Source organism: Pan paniscus, chromosome 12 (genome assembly GCF_029289425.2).
Source record: "Pan paniscus chromosome 12, NHGRI_mPanPan1-v2.0_pri, whole genome shotgun sequence".
NCBI classification, from domain to species: Eukaryota; Metazoa; Chordata; class Mammalia; order Primates; family Hominidae; genus Pan; species Pan paniscus.
This window is the reverse complement of record NC_073261.2, coordinates 62,973,311-62,997,077: the sequence shown is the minus strand read 5'-3', so window position 1 is coordinate 62,997,077 and position 23,767 is coordinate 62,973,311. Positions and strand designations below refer to the sequence as shown.

Genomic DNA, 23,767 nt, shown 5'->3' with positions numbered 1-23,767 from the left:
ATCTGTACTGTTAGAAGGATCACTAGGATAGCACTCAGGGGATTAACTGCGGAGTAGGATGACAAGACTGGAAGGCAGAAGAATATAGATACAGGGCCTCTGCTTGATCATGGTAAAATAGAGAAGGTCTACATTAAAGCAATGACAGTGACACTGAATTGAATGAAATGTTTTGACTGTATTTAGAAGGCCGAATCGATAGGATTTGGTCACTAATTGGATGTGGCATTAGGAGTGAGGGAGGATTCTAGAACGACTTTTGACTTGGACGTTCCATCTGAATAATTGTACCATTCACCAAAAAGAAGAATACGAGAGGAAAAGCAGGTCTGGAGAGAAAAAAGATGACTTCATGTCTGCACATAATGAGTCTAAGGCACACATGTACATCCAAGAGAAGGTATTCAGCAAGCCAGATGAATATGTGGATGTGGAGTCAGGAATGGTCTGGGCTGGAGTCAGAGATCAGATAACAAAACTGAAAATAAAGTCTAAATCTGCACAAAGTGAGGGCTAAAAATGGAAGCCTGGATGGCCCCAACATTTTCATGAGTAGGCAGAAGAAGAGCATAAAAAAGTGATAGAAAGTTGCATTTGGGATCATAGAAGGCTGTTTGATGAGGGTTCTGTGAAAGTGGGAGTGGTCAGCAACCATCAAATGCTGAAAAGTCATCAAACAATGTAAGAGAAATGTATTTATCAAGTAGGAAGTGACTGGTGACTTTTCCAAGAGCAGTTCTGAGACACCGCAGAAGATACAGCCAGAGCACAGTGTTCTGAGGAGTGAGAAGTGAAGAAGCAGAGAAAAGGCAATGTTCAGTATTATTTCAATGAGTTTGGCTATGAAAGGAAGGTGAATATTAGATCAGCAACAGAGAGGAAACCATTTTAGGGAAGAGTTTTGTTAGTCTGTTTTTATGGTGTAGTTTGGGCCTGTTTATCTGCTGCTGTTCCAAGATAGATGGGGCCGGGGAGGGTGACAAAGTAAAGGTGTCAAAGGGAATGTTATGGGATCCACAGAGCAAATAGTGGTGGCGCTAGTCTTGGACAAGAGGAAGGGATCCTTTTTCACTGAACTGAGAGGGAAAGATTCATGTGCATATTGATAAGTGGTTGAGTGGGGGCGTCGTAAGAAGCAGATAAACTTAATGAAGTGACAAAAGGTGAGATGCTCTGTTGAGAGGAATAGGGAGCTGATAATGTGAGTTTAAGGAGAGCAGTGAAGGTTGGAAAAGGTACTGGTGAGAATGGAAAAGCTTTAATATCTTAATAGTATAATTAGGGCCTCCACTTTTTAAAATTAATCTCAGTCTATATATGAAGAAATATGTTACAATTATTGCCACATAAAGAGATTCTGAATACATATTGCTTTCTATAAAACAACATTTCTTGGCTTCCATGTAATGACACTTCTAATTACCTCCTAAGGAAGACATAATCTTTGAATTCTTCTAATGACAAGAATGATGGACTTTTAATGCCCAACACACTTGTGTGATCATTGTAAGGATTAAGAAATGGAAGCTCTAGCCTTGGAGCAATGTTCCTTCAACATTACACTAACTGACCTAATCTAAGAGTCTAACTCCAAAAATCTTAGCATATTGGCATTAGGCACTGTCACGTTTACATATGAAAGCATTCTATTTTAAACTACGATCCATGATCTATCTTTACAATTTTAAATTGTAAGCTACACCTTTCATGTCAAATTTTCCAAAGGCTTGCATAACAAGCATCTGAAAAAAAAAAAATCTCATAAATGCTCCCTAGTGGGAAAACTGCACATGCAACTACCTGTTTATATATGCAGTAACTTGAATTATACATGAAAACTCCACATGGATGCCCAGAATCAGCACTGACAAATTCAAGAAGTATATTAATTTTTTTGGATGTATTTAGTAGCAGATCATAAGAAAAATCTGTTCTTTATACTGGGTTTTCTTTTAAAAATCTGCTAGTTGGAATCTTCTATTTCAAGGAATCTACTCTTCCGAGGAAAAATAATTTGTAATAAATATTAATCTTATACATTAAAAATGAGAAACAAAACTTTAAAAAATCCTTGGAAATTCCACATTTAGATCTTTTAAAGAGCCTATAAGACTGTACAGTTTCCCTATTCTATAAAACTTAAGAGTCATATTGAAAATAAAATTTAAATGATAAATGTCAGTTGCAAAAGTTATCACCTTTTCATTTGAATGCTTGACTTCTATTGGATAATTCTCTTCCAAGAGACCTTCTTGGGAAAAAGAGGTGACAGCCAACTCATTGCCTAATTGATTTAGGAACAGTGCCCAGGGAGACAGTCCAATTAAGTTTACAAGCTGGCAATTAGCAGGAAGCCCTCTAAATCCCTACACTGAGAGCCTGTTTACTTTAGTAAGAAGGCAAATGTGCTAGAGATAGGAAGAGAAAGCTGTGCTTTTTGCAAAGCTGTTGTGAGTAGGCCCACAAGGGAGGGCTGAAGAAAAGCTAGGTGTATATGGGCAGAAAGCCTTCTGTTTGACAGGTAACTGGGTAATTTAGAGGGTGAAAGGAGAGATTGAGAGAGAGAGAGGAAGAAGGGCGGGGGGCGGGAAGAGAGAGAGACAGAGTATGTGAGAAAGAGAGAGCATGAGTGCATGCATGTGTGTGTGTTTTAACAGACATGCAAAACATCAAACATCCACTTTAATTAGTGTTGTGTATGGAGACATACAACTGTTAAACATGTAGTTAGGCAAAGTATAACTGGATTATCTCGTAATAAATGAGACTCCAAACATTTTTTTCTTGAACAATATTAACATTATGAATAGATTTAGCTGCATTTTTATTATGTGAAAAGAACATAGGTCTCACATTGTATGTATTATATCTTTCAGGTAAATCAAATCGTGTTCACTAGATTTATTTCATGTATTCAACTTCAGAGACAAGCAGATCCATGAAAAAAACAAAGTAAATTGAAAGCTATTTAACAAACACTACAATGTCTTTAAAAATCTAACTTTGTACCACAGAGCCAAATTCCATAAAGGGTTTGAAAATGTATTTACCTTTCTATGTTTTCAAATAGCCATAATGTACATTAATTAAAATTTATTTTTTACACCTAAGTGAGGTTCTCTCAAGAATGTTAAATTGTAGAAATCTACCTAAAGTATATCATATATTTCAGGGCACAGCTAGTAATGCAAAGCTACAATAGGCAAGTGAATCATCATAATAAAATTTTATTTTAAAGTCTCTTGGTTGATACATAAAAAATCAACTGGAAATGGATTAAAGACTTAAATATAAAACCCAAAAGTATAGAAATCCTGGAAGACAACTAGGCAATACTATCCTGGACAATAGGCAAAGATTTCATGACAAGGACGCCAAAAGCAATTGCAACAAAAGAAACTATGAATAGAGTAAACAGACAACCTACAGAATGGGATAAAATATTTGTAAACTGTGTATCTGACAAAGGTCTAATATCCAGCATCTATAAGGAACTTAAACAAATTTACAAGAGAAAAACAAACCCATTAAAAAGCAGGCAAAGCCAGAGTAATTTACAGATTCAATGCTATTCCCATAAAACTACCATTGACATTCTTCACAGAATTAGAAAAAATTACTTTAAATTTCATATGGAACCAAAAAGGAGCCCATATAGCCAAGACAATCCTAAGCCAAAAGAACACGCTGGAGGCATCACACTACCTGACTTCAAACTATACTAAAGGCTACAGTAACCATAACAGCATGGTACTGGTACCAAAACTGATATATAGACCAATGGAAGAGAAAGAAGAGACACCTCAGAAATAACACCACACATCTACAACTATCTGATCTTCAACAAACCTGACACAAAAACAAGCAATGGAGAGAGGATCCCCTATTTAATAAATGGTGCTGGGAAAACTGGCTAGCCATATGCAGAAAACTGAAACTGACCCCTTCCTTATACCTTACACAAAAATTAACTCAAAATGGATAAAGGACTTAAAAGTAAAACCCAAAATCATAAAAACCCGAGAAGAAAACCTAGGTAATACCATTCAGGACACAGGCATGAGCAAAGACTTCATGACGAAAAAACCGAAAGCAATTGCAACAAAAGCCAAAATTGACAAATGGGATCTAATTAAATTAAAGAGCCTCTGCACAGCCAAAGAAACTATCATCAGAGTGAACAGGCAATCTACAGAATGGGAGAAAAGTTTTGCAATCTACCCATCTGACAAAGGTCTAATATCCAGAATCTACAAGGAACTTAAACAAATTTACAAGAACAAAACAAACAACCCCATCAAAAAGTGGGCAAAGGATACAAACAGACACTTCTCAGAAGAAGACATTTATGCAGCCAACAAACATATGAAAAAAAGCTCATCATCACTGATCATTAGAGAAATGCAAATCAAAACCACAATGAGATACATCTCACATCAGTCAGAATGGTGATTATTTACAAAGTCAAGAGGCCAGGTGCAGTGGCTCACACTTGTAATCCCAGCACTTTGGGAAGCTGAGGCAGGCAGATCACTTCAGGTCAGGATTTGAGACCAGCTCAAGACCACTTGAGGCTGGTTTGAGACCAGCCTGGGCAACATGGTGAAACCCTGTCTCTACTAAAAATACAAAAATTAGCCAGGCATGGTGGCACATGCCTGTAATCCCAGCTACTCAGGGAGCTGAGGCAGGAGAATTGCTTGAACCCAGTAGGTGGAGGTTGCCATGAGCTGAGATCACGCCACCGCACTCCAGCCTAGGTGACAGAGTGAGACTCTGTCTCAAAAAAAAAAAAAAAAAAAAAAAGGTCAAGAAAACAATAGATTCTGGTGAGGCTGTGGAGAAATAGGAACACTTTTACACTGCTGGGCATGTAAATTAGTTCAACCATTGTGGAAGACAGTATGGTGATTCCTCAAGGATCTAGAATCAGAAATACCATGTTACCCAGCAATCTCATTACTGAGTATATACCCAAAGGAATATAAATCATTCTGCTATAAAGACACATGCATGTTTATTACACAACTATTTAAGATAGCAAAGACATGGAACCAACCAAATGCCCATCAATAATAGACTGAATAAAGAAAATGTGGTACATATACACCATGGAATACTATGAAGCCATAAAAAAGAATGAGATCATGTCCTTTGCCAGGACATGGATGAAGCTGGAAGCCGTCATCCTCAGCAAACTAACACAGGAAAAGAAAACCAAACATCACATTTTCTCATTCATAAGTGACAGCTGAACAATGAGAATACATGGACACAGGGAGGGGAACAACACACACAAGGGCCTGTTGGGGGTGGGGAGCAAGGAGAGAGAGAGCATTAGGACAAATACCTAATGCATGCAGGGCTTAAAACCTAGATGACAGGTTGCTAGGTGTAGCAAACCACCATGGCACATGTATACCTACGTAACAAACTTGCACATTCTGCACACGTATCCTGGAACTTAAAGTAAAATAAAAATAAAAATAAAATAAAAGTGGGCAAAGGACATGAACAGACACTTCTCAAAAGAAGACATACATGCAGCCAAGAAGCATATGAAAAAAAGCTCAGTATCACTGATTATTAGAGAAGTGCAAACCAAAACCACAATGAGATACCATCACACACCAGTCAGAATGGCTATTTTTTTTTGAGACGGAGTCTTGCTCTGTCGCCCAGGCTGGAGTGCAGTGGCACGATCTCGGCTCACTGCAAGCTCCGCCTCCCAGGTCCACAAAGAATGGCTATTACTAAAAAGTAAAAAAATAACAGATGCTGGCAAGGTTGTGGAAAAAAGGGAATGCTTATGCACTGTGAGGGGGGAGTGTAAATTAGTTCAATCATTGTGGAAAGCAATATAGCAATTCCTCAAAGAGCTAAAAGCAGAACTACTATTTGACCTAGGAATCCCATTATTGGGTATATATCCAGAGGAATATAAATCATTCTGCCATAAAGATACATGCACACAAATGTTTGTTGCAGCACCATTCACAATAGTAGAGACATGGAATCAACCTAAATGCCCATCAATCACAGACTGGATAAAGAAAATGTGGTACACTGTGGAATATTATACAGCCATTAAAAAGAACAAGATAATGTTTTTTGCAGGAACTTGGACGGAGCTGAACGCCATTATCCTTAGCAAACTAATGCAGAAACAGAAAACCAAATACCGCATGTTCTCACTTATAAGTGGGAGCTAAATGATAAAAACTTATGAACACAAAGAAGAAAAAAACAGACACTGGGGTCTACTTGAGGGAGGAGGATATGAGGAGGGAGAGAAGCAGAAAAGATAACTATTGGGTACTGGGCTTAATACCTGTGTGATGAAATAATATGTACAACAAACCCCCGTGACACGTTTACCTATATAACAAACCTGCATGTGTACCCACAAACCTACATAAAAGTTAAAAAAAAATTCTCTTGGTTGAAATGGGCTATATTAATATATAATTTTATAGCTATTAACTTATCAACATCTATAAAAATACCTATCCTTTTGAATATTTTTATCCAAAAGAGAAACTAAAAGTTATACAGGTATCTTCAGCAAATTCTAACTAAATATCTGCTTTCTTTTCTTTTAAAACACTTGCTTCACACAATTCCAGTCTGGGAAGCAACAGACACCAATAATCTAAAATAATTTTTATAGAAAAATTATTCCATTCCTACAACACAGAATTTTTCAATGGACAAAGTAAGTCATTCTAAAATATTCACATGTCTATTTCTTAAGGAATTATTTAGTAGTGTAGTTTATTTTAGAGCGTATCAAATGTAAAAGTTAGGGCTTTTGAAGCGTCATGATTGACAATTAGTGCAATTTACAAATTATTCAATATCTAGTGTTCCTTTGGCAGTTAGAAAGTCATCCACAAAAGGGAACTATATGGATATTTGAAAGGCAAACATATTTATGGGATGATAAATAGAAAAATCTATATTCTAAGAATAGTTTTATTGCCTTAATTATGTCACTATCCTAAACATTTTAATTTACTTACTCATCACTTTCCTTGACTTACCTAGTTTAAACAACAGCACACCCAAAGGTCCTCTTTCAAACCTGAGGAAGAGGAGATCATAGATATCACTACCTTCACCCTTCTGAGAAACAACCTGAGGAGCTATCCATTGCATTTGAACAAGACTGCTGGAGGCATCAAATAATTTACTGAATTGCAGAGTCTCCCTGGGTAAGCGGTCTTCAGCCAACAGTTGGATGTTAATAGGGGATAGAGCCATATCAAAAATTTGCAACTCCCCTTGGTTGCTGCCAACTAGCAGAATGGCACCACTTGGGTGGCAGCTTATTAATGAAGGCAAAAGTTCAGTCTGTGCTAAGAGAGTCACTCTACGGTGAGTTTCATAAAGAATTAGCGAAGAATCTTCACAGCCCAGAATCAGTTTGTCTTCAGTAACATTCCTGCAGCAGCTGATGGCCTTTGACTTTAGTGGTATTCTGGTGACTGACACACACTGGATTTTATTCCGAATGCATTCATAGATGCAGCTGTCAGCCATGGGCTCTTTGTCTACACTTACGGAGTGCTCCACTGTGAACACCTGATAAGGCTGTTTGGTGCCAAAGCGAACATCCAGTGGGTCCCATTCTGTGCGGAGAGAACTCAGAACCTGTTAAGAAATATATCAAGTACATTCAGATAAACTTTGGTTTTTCTTCAACTTCACACCTAGGACTGCATATTTATTCAGAAACCTATTAAAGAACATCAATTACTATCTTAAACATCAGCAACATATAAGTATATAAAATACATATAGCACATCTATCTCATATACAGCATGTATACAAATATATATAGTGACACAGTGAGATCCTGTCTTAAAAAAATAAAAAATATACATATAGCACAGCTGCAAGAATTAAACTATAAGATTTTAACTTTAACAATTTGTTTTGGAAGGCCTGTAAATCACTTTAAATATGTTCCACAGTACATAAAAACTAAGAAAGTCAGCTTTTAGTAATATCATATGGTTAGCAGAATATCTTAAAAAGTTAAAAAGAATGAATAAGAACTTACCAACACAAAGTTGGACTTTAAATGATTAGTTAATCTCCTTCAACCTACCACCCTTGTCAATTCTGAAATTATTGGTAAATTGCTTATTAGAAATATATTTCTAATTAGTAGGGCTGGGTAGACAAAGGAAAAAACTTTAGAACCCTGTTAACAATCTTGTGGAAATATTTTACTATCAGAAAGGATATATAGGAATTCTAAGTAGACAAGTGACCAATAGAAAGAAATAATGTAATGTACTAGTTTTAAAATAAACATTAAAAAATTAAGACCTAGTATATATAGGTGGTCCTTGAACAACATGAGTTTGAACTGTAGGGTCCACTTATAGATGGATGTTTTTCAACCAAATGCAAATAGAAAATACAGTATTCCCAGTATGTGGGAAATCTATGTAAACAGAGGACTGACTTTTCATATACTTGAGTTCCACAAGGCTAAGTATATGCAGATTTTGGTATAGTGTGTGTGTGTGTGTGTGTGTGTGTGTGTGTGTGTGTGTGTGTGTGTGTGTGTGTGTGTGTGTGTTGGCGGGGGTGGTCCTGGAACCAATCATCCACATATATCGAGGGACAACTGCAATATGATTTGTCAATCCTGGTGGAGTAAAATTTTAAAAGCATCTTTGGTATAGAAAGGAAAGGCTATCTACCAACATGGAACACAATGCAGAAGAACATCAAATAAAACCACAGGCCATTCACTTTATTCATATGTAAATGACAGGAGTCCAAGAACCAGGAGAGTGGTATTAAAGAAGGTCAGACCCAGAAATATTAAAAAACATATATCTACACGTTAAAATTTTATAGAACTGTACATCCCCCAGAAAAGATGCATGTAAAATCTGATGAAATCCATCTAAGGTCTGCACCTGAGTTAACAGTATAGTAACAAGGTCATTTTCCTGTATTTGACAGTGTATTGCAGTAATGTAAGATGTCACTGGGGAAACTGGGGGAAAGTACAGAAAGAGCATTTACTGTACTGTTTAACAATTTCATGTGAGTCAAACTATTTCAAGATTAAAAGTCATTTTTTAAAAAAGCACATAGAGCTGTGTGGCAGAGTGCTGGATTGGGGAGGGGTGGGGAGTTGATGTGACTTAAAAAAAATCCATCCTACACCTTATCACCAAATTAATCTCCCTAAACTAAATGCTTTTGCCTTTACTCCACTCTTCAAACCGTTCAATGGCTACCCACTGACTAATACGTTAAATTTTTATTCCTTTGCCTGAACATAAACTACCACAGGATCCATATCCAACTCCTTCCCTCCCTCACACTCTTTTTGCTGCAGTCATTTTCTTTTTTGTCCAATAAATATTTGAATATGAGCCATGTGCCAGGCACTGGTTCTGGGGGCTAGGGATATGACATTGCATAAAATCTTCTCGATCAGGGGCATACACTTGTAAAGGAGAAAAAGTAATACATTTCCCTCCTATCACAAGGTTCATAGCTGACACCCCCTATAACAAAAGACAGATTAATAAGAGAAAAGCTTAACGATTTTATGTAACCAAAGTTTTATGCAACACAGGTGCCTTCAGAAATGAAGACCCAAAGAACCAGGGAAAACTATTTTATGCTTAGGTTTGATGAAGAATTGATAGTCATGTAGAAGTATGGCTGGACAAAAAGCAGGTATGACCTAATGTACTGAGGGGAACTTAGCAAGTCCTATTTGTTCAGATTTTTCTCTGTGTCTCTGTGTACTCATTCCTTTCCTCCATGTATAGGGTAGACACTTGTCACATGAGGGTCTTATGATCTACTTTTAGGTCAGAGAATTCTTTTCATGGCTTCAGGGGAGAAAGGTGGAAGGATGTCAGAGAAAGAGAATGACAAAGACAAAGGGACCTTTCTGCTTCTGTGGTTTTCTCAATTTCCTTCAGCTTTAAACATTCAGTATGCCAAAAATGCCGTATTTGGGGGTAGCACTTTCCACACACCATCACATCCTAATAGCAAAAACAGAGGCAATAATAATAAAAGCATATAGATATCCTAAACACTATGAAGTAAAATAAAGCAAAGTACAGGGAATAGGGAGTGGCTGGAGTGGGGCTCGGGGTGTGATACAGAGAGATCGAGACAGACCTCTCTCATAAAGGTGACCTGAAAGAGGCGTGAGCCATGCAGCCATGTGGGAAAGGAGAGCTTCAAGCAGAGGAAACAAGCCCTGAGGTGGAATCTCTATTGGCCAGATCAAGGAGACTAATATAGCTAGAGAAGGGGAAGCAAGGAAGAAAGTCATGGGAAATGGGAATTGAGGCACAGGGAGGATATTGTGTGATAGCTTGTAGGCCACTAGGGACTTTGATTTTTTCTCTAAATCAGATGAGAGGCTGTAAGTTTTGAACAAAGGAGGGACATGATCTGCTTTGCAAATTCCAGTATTATCTCCTACAGTCTCCCCTCCAGGACTCCTACTCCAAGTTCAAACTAAAACCTGCCCCACATTTTCCCTGCTCTATAACTTCATTCATGTCTTTTGCCTGAAATCCACAGTCTTCACCTACACACTCTGTTTGTCCTACCAACCATACTTAACTAACCGTACTTACATATATGCTACACCAAAAGTATCCTCATTTCTTGGATTCCTTCTAGCTTCTGGCATCTTTAAAAAAATAATCTGTCTTATATATTTTACACTTTTTTGTACCTGCGTAGCAGCTAGCCAAAAACTGTGCTGGTAGGAAGTTTCTTAAACTATGAATTAAAAGAAAATTGTAATGCTGGTTGAAATAACGTACTTCCAGAAAGCTTAAAGATTTGCAAAGGAAGCCTTAGGGCAGATGATTGAGAGGCCAGGTCATGTCGAGTAGAGCCTGTACTCACAAAGGGGCAGCCTAAAAGAGGGGCCCAAACAGATGGCAGTCTTGGACTTGAACAAGTTACGTTCATGATCCAGAAAAAAGGATCCCAGGCCTCCTTGTTTCCAAAGTTTGTGAGATGCTCTCTAATAGGCTCTGTAGTTTCACGAAGAAAACGGGGTAAAAAGTGGAGGTGGATGGGAGGCAGATCTAGAGTGCGCCTCCAGACAGAGCAGTGTGTGGAGGCTCGCACTGTGAATTTTAGCCCAGACAGACTGCAAGAACAAACCAGCAGTCCCAAGAAGAGCCACAGACTCTCTGAAGGAAGCGGACTGCTCCTGCAGGACCCAGGAGACACCCCAAATACTGTGAGTGCCCCAACTGCGGAGTGGGAAAGGGAGAGCCTCCTCTCCTGAACACACCCCCAGAATGGAGAAACTGAAGGTCTGTTTGTAGGAGAGGTTTCTGACCTTAACTGGAAGTGAGTCAATTTAGAGAGCGGAGCAAAATACAGGGGTAGTGGAAGTAGCAGAAAGGCCCTGGGAGCTCACTATGTCCCCAAGCAGGCCATTCCTAACCTGATACCATAGGGATCCATTGAGGGGGTGGCCAGAAGGAAGACGGGTAAAACTCCACAGGGAGAAGGAAATCTCTAGCTGAAATGTGTAACAATTCGAACAGGACAAGACATCCGGGATGCACACTCCACAGGCAGGGGGAGAAGCAAGCCCTTTTCTTTCACAGCTAGGAGGCAGGTAGCCTAGGGCAAGTTTTCAAGCCTGGCTCGCCCACTGCCTGGAAACAGACTTGGGACTGTTGTGTGAGGCAGTGAGAGTGAGACAGGCCCTTTGGTTTGTGTGGGAGCTGGGTAAGGCCTGTGACTGCCGGCTCTCCCCGACTTACCTGACAACCTGCATGACTCAGCAGAAGCAGCCATAATCCTCCTAGGTACACAAATCCAGTGACCTGGGAATCTCACCCCCATCCCCCACAGCAGCCACAGCAACACCCACCCAAGGAGAGTCTGAGCTCAGACACACCTAGCCCTGCTCCCACCTGATGGTCCTTCCCTACCCACCCTGGTAGTGGAAGACAAAGGGCATATAATCTTGGGAGTTCTAGGGCCCTGCTCACCGCAGGTCCCTCTCCATAATACCATAGCTGATGCTCTCTGGAAAGCGCCACCTCCCGGCAGGAGGCCAACGACCACTAAAATAAAGCATTAAACCACCAAAGCTAAGAACCCTCACAAAGTCCACTGCATCCCCCGCCACCTCCACCAGGACAGGCACTGGTATCCACGGCTGAGAGACCCACAGATGGTTCACATCACAGGACTCTGTGCAGACAACCCCCAGTACCAGACCAGAGCCAGGTAGACTTCCTGGGTGGCTAGACCCAGAAGAGAGACAACAATCACTGCAGTTTGGCTCACAGGAAGCCACATCCATAGGAAGAGGGGGAGAGTACTACATCAAGAGAACACGCAGAGGGACAAAAGAATCTGAACAACAGCCTTCAACCCTAGACCTTCCCTCTGACGGAGCCTACCCAAATGAGAAGAAACCAGAAAACCAACTCTGGTAACAGGACACAACAAGGCTCTTTAGTACCCCCAAAAGATCACACTAGTTCGCCAGCAATGGATCCAAACCAAGAAGAAATCCCTGATTTACCTGAAAAAGAATTCAGGAAGTTAGTTATTCAGCTAATCAGGGAGGGACCAGAGAAAGGTGAATCCTAATGCAAGGAAATTCGAAAAACGATAGAAGTGAAAGGAGAAATATTCAAGGAAATAGAGAGCTTAAAGAAAAAACAATGAAAAATTCAGGAAACATTGGAAACACTTATAGAAATGCAAAATGCTCTGGAAAGTCTCAGCAATAGCATTAACAAGTAGAAGAAAGAAATTCAGAGCTGGAAGACAAAGTCTTCCAACAAAGGCAAAGAAAAAAGAATAAGAAAATATGAACAAAGCCTCCAAGAAGTCTGGGATCACGTTAAATGACCAAACCTAAGAATAATTGGTGTTCCTGAGGAAGAAGAGAATTTGAAAAGTTTGGAAAACATAATTGGGAGAATAATCAAGGAAAACTTCCCCAGCCTTGCTAGAGACATCCAAATACAAGAAGCACAGAAAACATCTGGGAAATTCATCGCAAAAAGATCATTGCTTAGGCACATTGTCATCAGGTTAAGACAAAGGAAAGAATGTTAAGAGCTGTGAGACAGAAGCACCTGGTAACCTAAAAAGGAAAACCTATCAGATTAACAGCAGATTTCTCAGCAGAAACCCTACAAGCTAGAAGGTATTGGGCTCCTATCTTCAGCCTCCTTGAACAAAACAATTATCAGTCAAGAATTTTGTATCCATTGAAACTAAGTATCATATGTGAATGAAAGATACAGTCTTTTTCAGACAAACAAATGCTAAGAGAATTTGCCACTACCAAGCAACCACTACAAGAACTGCTAAAAGGAGCTCTAAATCTTGAAACAAATCCTGGAAACACATCAAAACAGAACACCTTTAAAGCATAAATGACACGGGACCTATAAAACAAAAATACAATTTATAAAGCAAAACAATAAACAAAAAACCAAAAGTACACAGACAACAAATAGCACTGTGAATGCAAGGGTGCCTCACATTTCAGTACTAACATTGAATGTAAACGGCCTAAATGCTCCGCTTAAAACATACAGAACTACAGAATGGGTAAGAACTCACCTACCAACTACCTGATGCCTTCAGGAGACTCACTTAACACATAAGGACTCACATAAACTTCAAGTAAAGGGATGGAAAAAGGCATTTCATGCAAATGGACACCAAAGGTGAGTAGGAGTAGCTATTCTTATATCAGACAAAATAAACTTTAAAGCAACAGCAGTTAAAAGAGACAAAGAGGGACACTATATAATGGTAAAAGACCTTGCCCAACAGGAAAATATCACAGTCCTAAATATATATGCACCTAACACTGGAGCTCTCAAATTTATAAAACAATTACTAATTGACCTAACAAATGAGATAGATAGCAACACAATAATAGAGGGGGACTTCAATACTCCACTAACAGCACTAGACAGGTCATCAAGACAGAAAGTGAACAAAGAAAAAATGGATTTAAACTATACCTTGGAACAAATGGACTTAACATACAGAACATTTCATCCAACAACCACAGAATACACATTCTATTCAACAGCACATGGAACCTTCTCCAAGATAAACCACATGATAGTCCATAAAATGAACCTCAATAAATGGAAGAAAATTGAAATATCAAACACTCTCTTAGACCACAGTAGAACAAAACTAAAATTAACTCCAAAAGGAACCTTCAAAACCTTGCAAATACATGGAAATTTAATAACCTGCTCCTGAATAAGCACTGGGTCAAAAACAAAGTCAAGATGGAAATTTAAAAAATTCTTCGAACTGAACAACAATGACACAACCTACAAAAACCTCTGGGATACAGCAAAGGTGGTGCTAAGAGGAAAGTTCATAGCCCTAAACACCTACATCAAAAAGACTGAAAGAGCAGAAACTGACATTCTAAGGTCACCTCAAGGAATTACAGAAACAAGAACAAACCAAATCCAAACCCAGCAGAAGAAAGGAAATAACCAAGATCAGAGCAGAACTAAATGAAATTGAAACAAACAAAAATACAAAAGATAAATGCAACAAAAAGCTGGTGCTTTGAAAAGATCAATAAAAGTGATAGACCATTAGCAAGATTAACCAAGAAAAGAAGAGAGAAAATCCAAATAACCTCACTAATAAACGAAAAAGGAGACATTACAACTGACACCACTGAAATACAAAAGATCATTCAAGGCTACTGTGAACACCTTTACACACATAAACTAGAAAACCTAGAATAGAGGGAAAAAATTCCTGGAAAAATACAACCCTTCTAACTTAAGTCAGGAAGAATTAGATACCCTGAACAGACCAATAACAAGCAGTGAGATTGAAACGGTAATTTAAAAATTACCAACAAAAAAATGTCCAGGATCAGACGGATTCACAGCAGAATTCTAACGGACATTCAAAGAAGAATTGGTACCAATCCTTTTGATACTACTCCACAAGATAGAGAAAGGAACAACCTTCCCTACTTCATTCTATGAAGCCAGCATCACCCTAATACCAAAACCAGGAAAGGACATAACCAAAAAAGAAAACTACAGACCGATATCCTTGATGAACATTGATGCTAAACTCCTTAACAAAATAATAGCTAACTGAATCCAATAGCATATCAAAAAGGTAATCCACCATGATCAAGTAGGTTTCATACCAGGGATGCAGGGATGGTTTAACATACTCAAGTCAATAAATGTGATATACCACATAAACAGAATTAAAAACAAAAATCACATGATCATCTCAATAGATACAGAAAAAGCATTTGACAAAATCCAGCACCCTTTTATGATTAAAACTCTTAGCAAAATTGGCACACAAGGGACATACCTCAATGTAATAAATGCCATCTATGACAGTCCCACAGCCAACATAATACTGAATGGGGAAAAGTTGAAAGTATTCCCTCTGAAAACTGGAACAAGACAAGGATGCCCACTCTCACCACTCCTCTTCAACACAGTACTGGAAGTCCTAGCCAGAGCAGTCAGACAAGAGAAAGAAATAAAGAGCAACCAGATTGGTAAAGAGGAAGTCAAACTGTCACTGTTTGCTGACAACATGATTGTTTACCTTGAAAACCGTAAGTACTCCTCCAGAAAGCTCCTAGAACTGATAAAAGAATTCAGCAAAGTTTCTGTATACAAGATTAATGTACACAAATCAGTAGTTCTATACAACAGCATCCAAGCAGAGAATCAAATCAAGAACTCAACCCCTTTTATAATAGCTGCAAAAAAAAAAAAAAATGCTTAGGAATATACCTAACCAAGGAGTCGAAAGATCTCTACGAGGAAAATTATAAAACACTGCTGAAAGAAATCATAGATGACACAAACAAATGGAAACACATCCCATGCTCATGGATGGGTAGAATCAATGTTGTGAAAATGACCATACTGCCAAGAGCAATCTACAAATTCAATCCAATCCCCATCAAAATACCACCATCATTCTTCATGGAATTAGAAAAACAATTCTAAAATTCATATGGAACCAAAAAAGAGCCCACATAGCTAAAGCAAGATTAAGCAAAAAGAACAAATCTGGAGGCATCACACTACCTGATTTCAAACTATACTATAAGGCCATAGTCACCAAAAGAGCATGGTACTGGTATAAAAATATGCACACAGGCCAATGGAACAGAATAAAGAATCCAGAAATAAACCCAAATACTTACAGCCAACTGATCTTCGACAAAGCACACAAAAACATACAGTGGGAAAAGGACACCCTATTCAACAAATGATGCTAGGATAATTGGCTAGCCACATGTAGAAGAATGAAACTGGATCCTCATCTCTCACCTTATACAAAAATCAACTCAAGATGGATGAAGGACTTAAACCTAAAACTTGAAACTATAAAAATTCTAGAAGATAACATTGGAAAAATCCCTCTGGACATTGGCTTAGGCAAGGATTTCATGACCAAGAACCCGAAGTCAAATGCAATAAAAACAAAGATAAGGCCGGGCATGGTGGCTCACACTTGTAATCCCAGCACTTTGGGAGGCCGAGGCGAGCGGATCATGAGGTCAGGAGATCGAGACCATCCTGGCTAACATGGTGAAATCCCATCTCTACCAAAAATACAAAAAAATTAGCCAGGTGTGGTGGCGGGAGCCTGTAGTCCCAGCTACTCAGGAGGCTGAGGCAGGAGAATGGTGTGAACCTGGGAGGTGGAGGTTGCAGTGAGCCAAGATCCAGCCTGGGCTACAGAGCAAGACTCTGTCTCAAAAACAAACAAACAAACAAACAAAAACAAAGATAAATAGCTGGGACTTAATTAAACTAAAGAGCTTTTGCAAAGAACAAAAGGAACAGTCAGCAGAGTAAACAGACAACCCAGTAGGAGAAAATCTTCACAATCTGTACATCTGACAAAGGATTAATATCTAGAATCTACAACGACCTCAAACAAATCAATAAGAAAAAAAAAATCCCATAAAAAAAGTGGGCTAAGGACAGGAATGGACAATTCTCAAAAGAAGATACAGAAATGGCCAACAAACATATGAAAAAATGCTCAACATCACTAATGATCAGGGAAATGCAAATCAAAACCACAGTGCAATACCACTTTACTCCTTCAAGAATGGCCATAATCAAAACATAAAAAAACAGTAGATGTTGGCATGGATGCAGTGATCAGAGAACACTTCTATGCTGCTGTTGGGAATGTAAACTAGTACAGCCACTATGGAAAACAGTGTGGAGATTCCTTAAAGAACTAAAAGTAGAACTACCATTTGATCCAGCAATCCCACTACTGGGTATCTACCCAGAGGAAAAAAAGTCATTATATTAAGAAGATACTTGCATAGCACAATTCACAATTGCAAAATTGTGGAACAAATCCAAATGCCCATCAATCAACAAGTGGATAAAGAAACTGTGATATATATATACACACATATATATATACACACACACACATACACACACACACATATATATATATACACACACACACACATATATACATATGATGGAATACTACACAGCCATAAAAAGGAATGAATTAACAGTATTTGCAGTGACCTGGATGAAATTGGAGACTATTATTCTAAGTGAAGCAACTCAAGAATGGAAAACCAAAAATCTTATGTTCTCACTGATATGTGGGAGCTAAGTTATAAAGATGCAAAGGCCTAAGAATGATACAAAGGACTGTGGGGACTTGGAGGAAGGAGTGGAAGGGGAGAAGGGATAAAAGACTACAAATATGGTGCAGTGTATACTGCTTGGGTGATGGGTGCACCAAAATCTCCCAAATCATCACTAAAGAACTTACTCATATAACCAAATACCACCTTTACCCCAATAAGTTATGGGAAAATAATAAAAAGAGGAGTAAGACCATGGACTTATGTACCCCCTTTCCCCAGCTGCCAATCCTAGACTACTCTTAAAAGCCAGTCAAGGCCAGAGGATCACTTGCTGTCTTCTCAACTAACTGTCCACGTAATGATAGATGGCTAACACTCATTTAAGGGTGGAAAATGTCTTGCACAGCATAATTAAAGATACCATAAAAGTTTAAAGATTAAAAAAATACTTTAGTATAATCCCAGTGCTTTGTAACGCCAAGGCGGGAGGATTACTTGAGCCCAAGGGTTTGAGACCCACCTGGGCAACTTAGCAAGACCTCGTCTCTACAAAAAAATTAAAAAATTAGCCAGGCACGGTGGCATGTACCTATAATCCTAGCTACTCGGGAGGCTGAGGTGGGAGGATCACCTGAGCACAGGAGTTTGAGGCTACAGTGAGCTAGTATCATGCGACTGCATTCCAGGCTGGGTGACAAAGCAAGACTGTCTATAAAAAAAACAAAGGAAAATACTTGAATGTGCGTAAGTTCCTGTAAAGAGTAACCTCACCAATAATAATAGTAGTAAGCAAGAAAATAGGATACTGTTTGACTTTTCATGCATTGTCTTATTTAATATTTTCAATACCCCAAAGTTAGGTATTATAATCTGCATTCTAAAGATAAGGAAAGTGAGGGTCAGAGAGATGGTATAAATTGCACCTGGTCCCACTAATAAGTGATAGAGTTGCAGTTTGAATCCAGGTCTGTCTGACTCTAAAAACCAAGATCTCTGTAAGACATGCTGCATGTTGTCAAGCATAGGTAACTAATAAATTTACATGACTGTATCAGCTTTTCCTTTATACAATCAGAGAGAGGAAATGGGAACCACAGGGCACCTTAAGTGAGGCTGAGGGAGCCCCCACAGAAGAAAGAAGAGTGAGAAAAAGGTAAAGGGACTGAAAAGAGGGCAAATGATAGTAGAGCCTGTTAACTTTGGGGTGGAAAAGAAAGAAGCTTGTGCTTTTTGTCCAGTAGCTAATAATATAGGTAACTTTGCTCTGAATGGTTGAAAAAGTTTGGAAGGGGAAGTTCTTAATAAGCTGACTTCTCATAAAGATGCTTCATTCTTTTATTGATTGATTTGTACTAAAAATAAAGATAATGCTTTGTAAATGTAAATGAAAAAAATTCCTAAAATGAACCAAATAAAAACTAAATTATCTCCTCAAAACAAAAATTATACAAATACAAAACATTATTGCTAGTTTTGCATCTGTTTATATAGAAGATAAAAAGGAAAACTAAGTTCCTCCTATGCTGTTGCATGAAATCTTTTTTTTCTTTTTTTTTTTTTTCTTTTGAAACAGAGTCTCGCTCTGTCACCCAGACTGGAGTGCAGTGGTGCAATCTCCATTCACTGCAACCTCCGCCTCCCGGGTTCAAGTGATTCTCCTGCCTCAGCCTCCCGAGTAGCTGCGATTACAGGTGCACACCACCACACCCAGCTAATTTTTGTATTTTTAATAGAGACAGGGTTTCACCATGTTGGCCCAACTGGTCTCGAACTCCTGACCTCAAGTGATCCACCTGCCTCAACCTCCCAAAGTGCTGGGATTACAGGTGCGAGCCACCACACTTGGCTGGAATCTTTTGAAAGTAGTCGTATGTCAAGAACAGGCAGGGTCAAGTTGATATGACCCTTATAATGATATGACATTAGCATTAACACCAAAAATACTTTTTTTTTTTTTTTTTGAGACGGAGTCTCGCCCTGTTGCCCAGGCTGGAGTGCAATGGCACGATCTCAGCTCACTGCAACCTCCACCTCCCCGGTTCAAACGATTCTCATGCCTCAGCCTCCCGAGTAGCTGGGATTACAGGTCCCCACCACCACGTCCAGCTAATTTTTGTATTTTTAGTAGAGACGGGTTTTCACCATGTTTGCCAGGCTGGTCTCGAACTCCTGACCTCGTGATCTGCCCACCTTGGCCTCCCAAAGTGCTGGGATTACAGGTGTAGGCCACCACACCTGGACCAAAATACTTTTATGTTTAAAGTATTTTAAATACTTGGGTTCAGAATATAATTCCAAGTTGGACCTGACCCTGTATAACAGCCACAGACAACACTGTACAGTTAAAAAGGCAAATAACAGGGCCTGACCCCTTGTTTTGACAATAGAGAATGCTGGGATCTTGAGCAAGATCATCTCTTAGAACTGCAGTTTTCTCATCTCTAAAATAAGGATTTATTCACTTGTGTTACAAGATTGCTGCACAAATTAAAAATAATGTAACTAAATGCAGGGGACAGGAGCACTGAGTAAATAGCGGCTATTATTGTTGTTTCTAATGAGAAAGCCCTGGATTATTTGGCAAGAATAGCAGAATGAAACAAAAAAAGAATGAAAAACACGGACACTAAATAAAATCCATATTTGGTTATTTAGAATTTATGGCTGATATTTATATAGTGCAAACTGTTTTAAACATAGTAAGGATGTAGCTTGGAAGTTAATATTAAACTCATTTAATTGATTTATGAAATTTAACCCTGTAGTTGGCATATGGTAGTAGCTCAATAAAACACTATTGATGGAATACATTTCAAATAAAATATACATTTCATATTTAATTTCATAATTTTAAATTTATTTTTATTCATACTTAACAATGTGATTTTTAAAGATAACCAATATTATTACAATGAAATATTTCTGTTTCTATGTCTATGAAATAATGAAAATAATGTCTATGAAAATAATAAATTTGTATACTGCTATGATAAAGGTATCATGTACTATAATAAACAAGAAACAAGAATAAGCATATAGAGATAATAAATCTGCACAGGGAAATGTTTATAAATAATTTGATTCACACAGCACAGACCCTTGGTGCAAAAGTTTAAGTTGATCAAGAAGACTGAAATGACATCAAATTATATTATATTAAATTATATTAATATTAATATATATTTATATATTAAATTATAGTAATATTTTTAATTGAAAGAAAAAGTAGATTGGAATTTCAATTAAAATTTTGAAGTAAGACATTTTGTATTTAAAAAGTAGGGAGAAATGGACAATCATCAATAAAAATGGGCTCAGATAAAATATGGCAATCAGTAGAAGAAAATTCATTCAGTTCTTCTAGGAAAATGCTAATGTGATAGACCAAGATGATAAAGTGCAAATAGCTGCATTTTAGCAGCTTTAAAGTTATTAGAGTATACTCTGTTGACTAAAGAACTACATAAAGACAAAAATATGTGAATATATTTTCTAGCTATAAGACTTTCTGTTAGCAGATCCTTGCAAATAAGAAGGTGAAAACATCAAATAGAATTATGTAGTTATTGAAAATACCTAGAAAAAACCAGACTTTTAAAAATCCAAACTTGTCCATACTAAGACATCTCTCATCCTATATTCATGCACCTGGTTTTTCTCCCAAAATCAGCTTAGGTTGAATTACTAGTCAAGAGATGACCAAGTCCAAGATATGATGCTAAGAAAAAAGAACGAAATATATGGTGTGTAATGAAGGGAGAAATGCTAAATGACAATGATCTGAAGAAAAGCACAAAGGAGAAAGAAGAATCCAAAAAGATAGGATAGTGGTTGGTGACATTAGTGTAATCTATCAAGATTAATTTGAAGTCTACTCCCATCTTCCATGAGGCATGCTTATTGTTATCAGCAAACCTCATGATCAAGAATTCCTTCACTTACTGGGTTCTTGGTCTTAATCCTGTCTTCAGGTACTTCCTAGACTTGGTGAATTCTGAAATCTAATAACTAAAGAGTCTTAAAATACATGTTGGGGATTTCAGGAACTGGTCATTAGAATTCAAAAGAGAATGCCTGTGATAACGAACAGGGTAAAAAGTTCTAACAAAGGCATGGTGAAAAGGCAAACAATAAGAAGGGGGAAAACAGTATAGATAATTAAAGGAAGAAGAAAAAACTTTTATGAGATGAAAAGTCTGATGAAAGTCTAAAAATCTAAAGGAAAATATCTCTGTTTTAATTCTAAGGCAATAGGGTAGGACAAAGAAGAAAAGCACAGAAACACAGGCAGTGTATTAGCTAAACCACAGGCTACGCAGTATTAAAAATGGCCAGGGAGGGAAGACTGTTACACAAGAAACGGATGGCCAGCGTCCAGTGTTTTGTTTTTCTTGTTTGTTTTTTTGCTTTTAAAGAAAACTGTGTGGTAAAGAAAGAAATGGTGAGAACTGAAAAATTCAAACTAACAAAGAGTAGAAAAGATAAAGAGTCCCTAAAAGTCCTGGGATTTCCCAATTTCAAAGATGAACAAGGTAGTAGTTTATCCTTTAGTATATCTTTTGTTTTTGTTTTTGTTTTTTGAGATGGAGTCTCGCTGTGTCACCCAGGCTGGGGTGCAGTGCCCTGATCTTGGCTCACTGCAACCTCCACCTCCCGGGTTCAAGCAATTCTCTGCCTCAGCCTCCCGAGTAGCTGGGATTACAGGCACCCACCACCATGCCCAGCTAATTTTTGTATTTTTAGTAAAGACGGGGTTTCATCATCTTGGCCAGGCTGGTCTTGAACTCCTGACCTCGTGATCCACCGGCCTTGGCCTCCCAAAGTGCTGGGATTACAGGTGTGAGCCACTGCGCCCGGCCCCTTAAGTGTATCTTAAAGTGATTGTTTCAGCCAACTATAAATCAGTCATACATTGTCTTATTTAAGGTTGAAACCTGCTGAAAAATGCATCACTGAAATGATTCATTTTCATTTTTAAAAAGCTACATTTGAAAAATGTAGATAGAATTGATCCAAATGCCATCAAAGGTGGAAGAAAAATAATCAGTCAACATGATTGACGCCAATCTCTGGAAGATATTTAAAATCAGGAAAACACAAAAAGCAGAAAAACAATAGTCAGAGATAGGCTTAAGATCCTCATGTTTCATGTTTCAGGTATGGAATATATCTATTATAATCCTTTTAAGGTCACGTGATATATAAATCAGGAAAAAAATTTACTTAAAGAGTGGCCTTTTCTGGAACTGAAAACTTTCACCAGTAAGTGCCAGTAAGTAACCAAGATGTTTCATTTTCCTGTAGGTAAACATTTAATGTTTCGATTATTTTTTGCTATTACATATTTTTTGCTATTACAATCATTTAAAATATTATGCAGCAACCAAAAGTTCTTAGCTTATCAGCAGAATTTTTTTCTGAAATCTCTATTTCCCTCCTTACTTTGTGGAAATTTTTAGAAACAGGAGATAAAAGGTATACTTTATTTTTACTTTTTTAAAAGGTACATTTTATTTTTACTTTTTTAAAAGGTACATTTTATTTTTACTTTTTTACCATGATGCATTCAAAACACATAAAATCAGAATAATATGATAAATGTGAAAACCAGTTTCATGAAATACTATCCTTTTGCTTCATTTCTTTTAATGAAATAAATATTGGCCAGGCATGGTGGCTCACGCCTGTAATCCCAACACTTGGGGAGGCCAAGGTGGGCAGATCACCTGAGGTCAGGAGTTTGAGACCAGCCTGACCAACATAGAGACACCCCGTCTTTACTAAAAAAAAAAAAAAAAAAAAAAAACAGAAAAATTAGCCGGCTATGGTGGCACATGCCTGTAATCCCAGCTATTCGGGAGGCTGAGGCAGCAAAATCACTTGAACCCGGGAGGGGGAGGTTGTGGTGAGCCGATACGGCAGCATTGCACTCCAGCCTGGGCAACAGAAGTGAAACTCCATCTCAAAAAAAAAAAAAGAATGAAAGAAATATCATAGATAAAGTTAAGGCCTGCCAAATCCTATTCCCTTGCCTCTCTCCCCAGATGCAACGCCATTATGAATTTGGTATTTAATCCTATGCATACTACTACTTCATCATC

At 38.1% G+C, this 23,767-nt stretch overlaps 1 protein-coding gene across 12 annotated transcripts in view; it reads right to left on the bottom strand.

Annotated features, from left to right (window-relative positions):
* WDPCP (WD repeat containing planar cell polarity effector) overlaps window positions 1–23,767 on the bottom strand; it is a 730,102-nt gene that overhangs the window by 293,502 nt on the left and 412,833 nt on the right. For all 12 annotated transcript variants that reach the window (XM_055107901.1, XM_003830886.6, XM_034953245.3 and 9 more), the window contains one exon: window positions 7,044–7,653. In XM_055107901.1, the coding sequence (XP_054963876.1) occupies window positions 7,044–7,653 (610 nt within the window). The remainder of the gene's footprint in view (window positions 1–7,043; window positions 7,654–23,767) is intronic.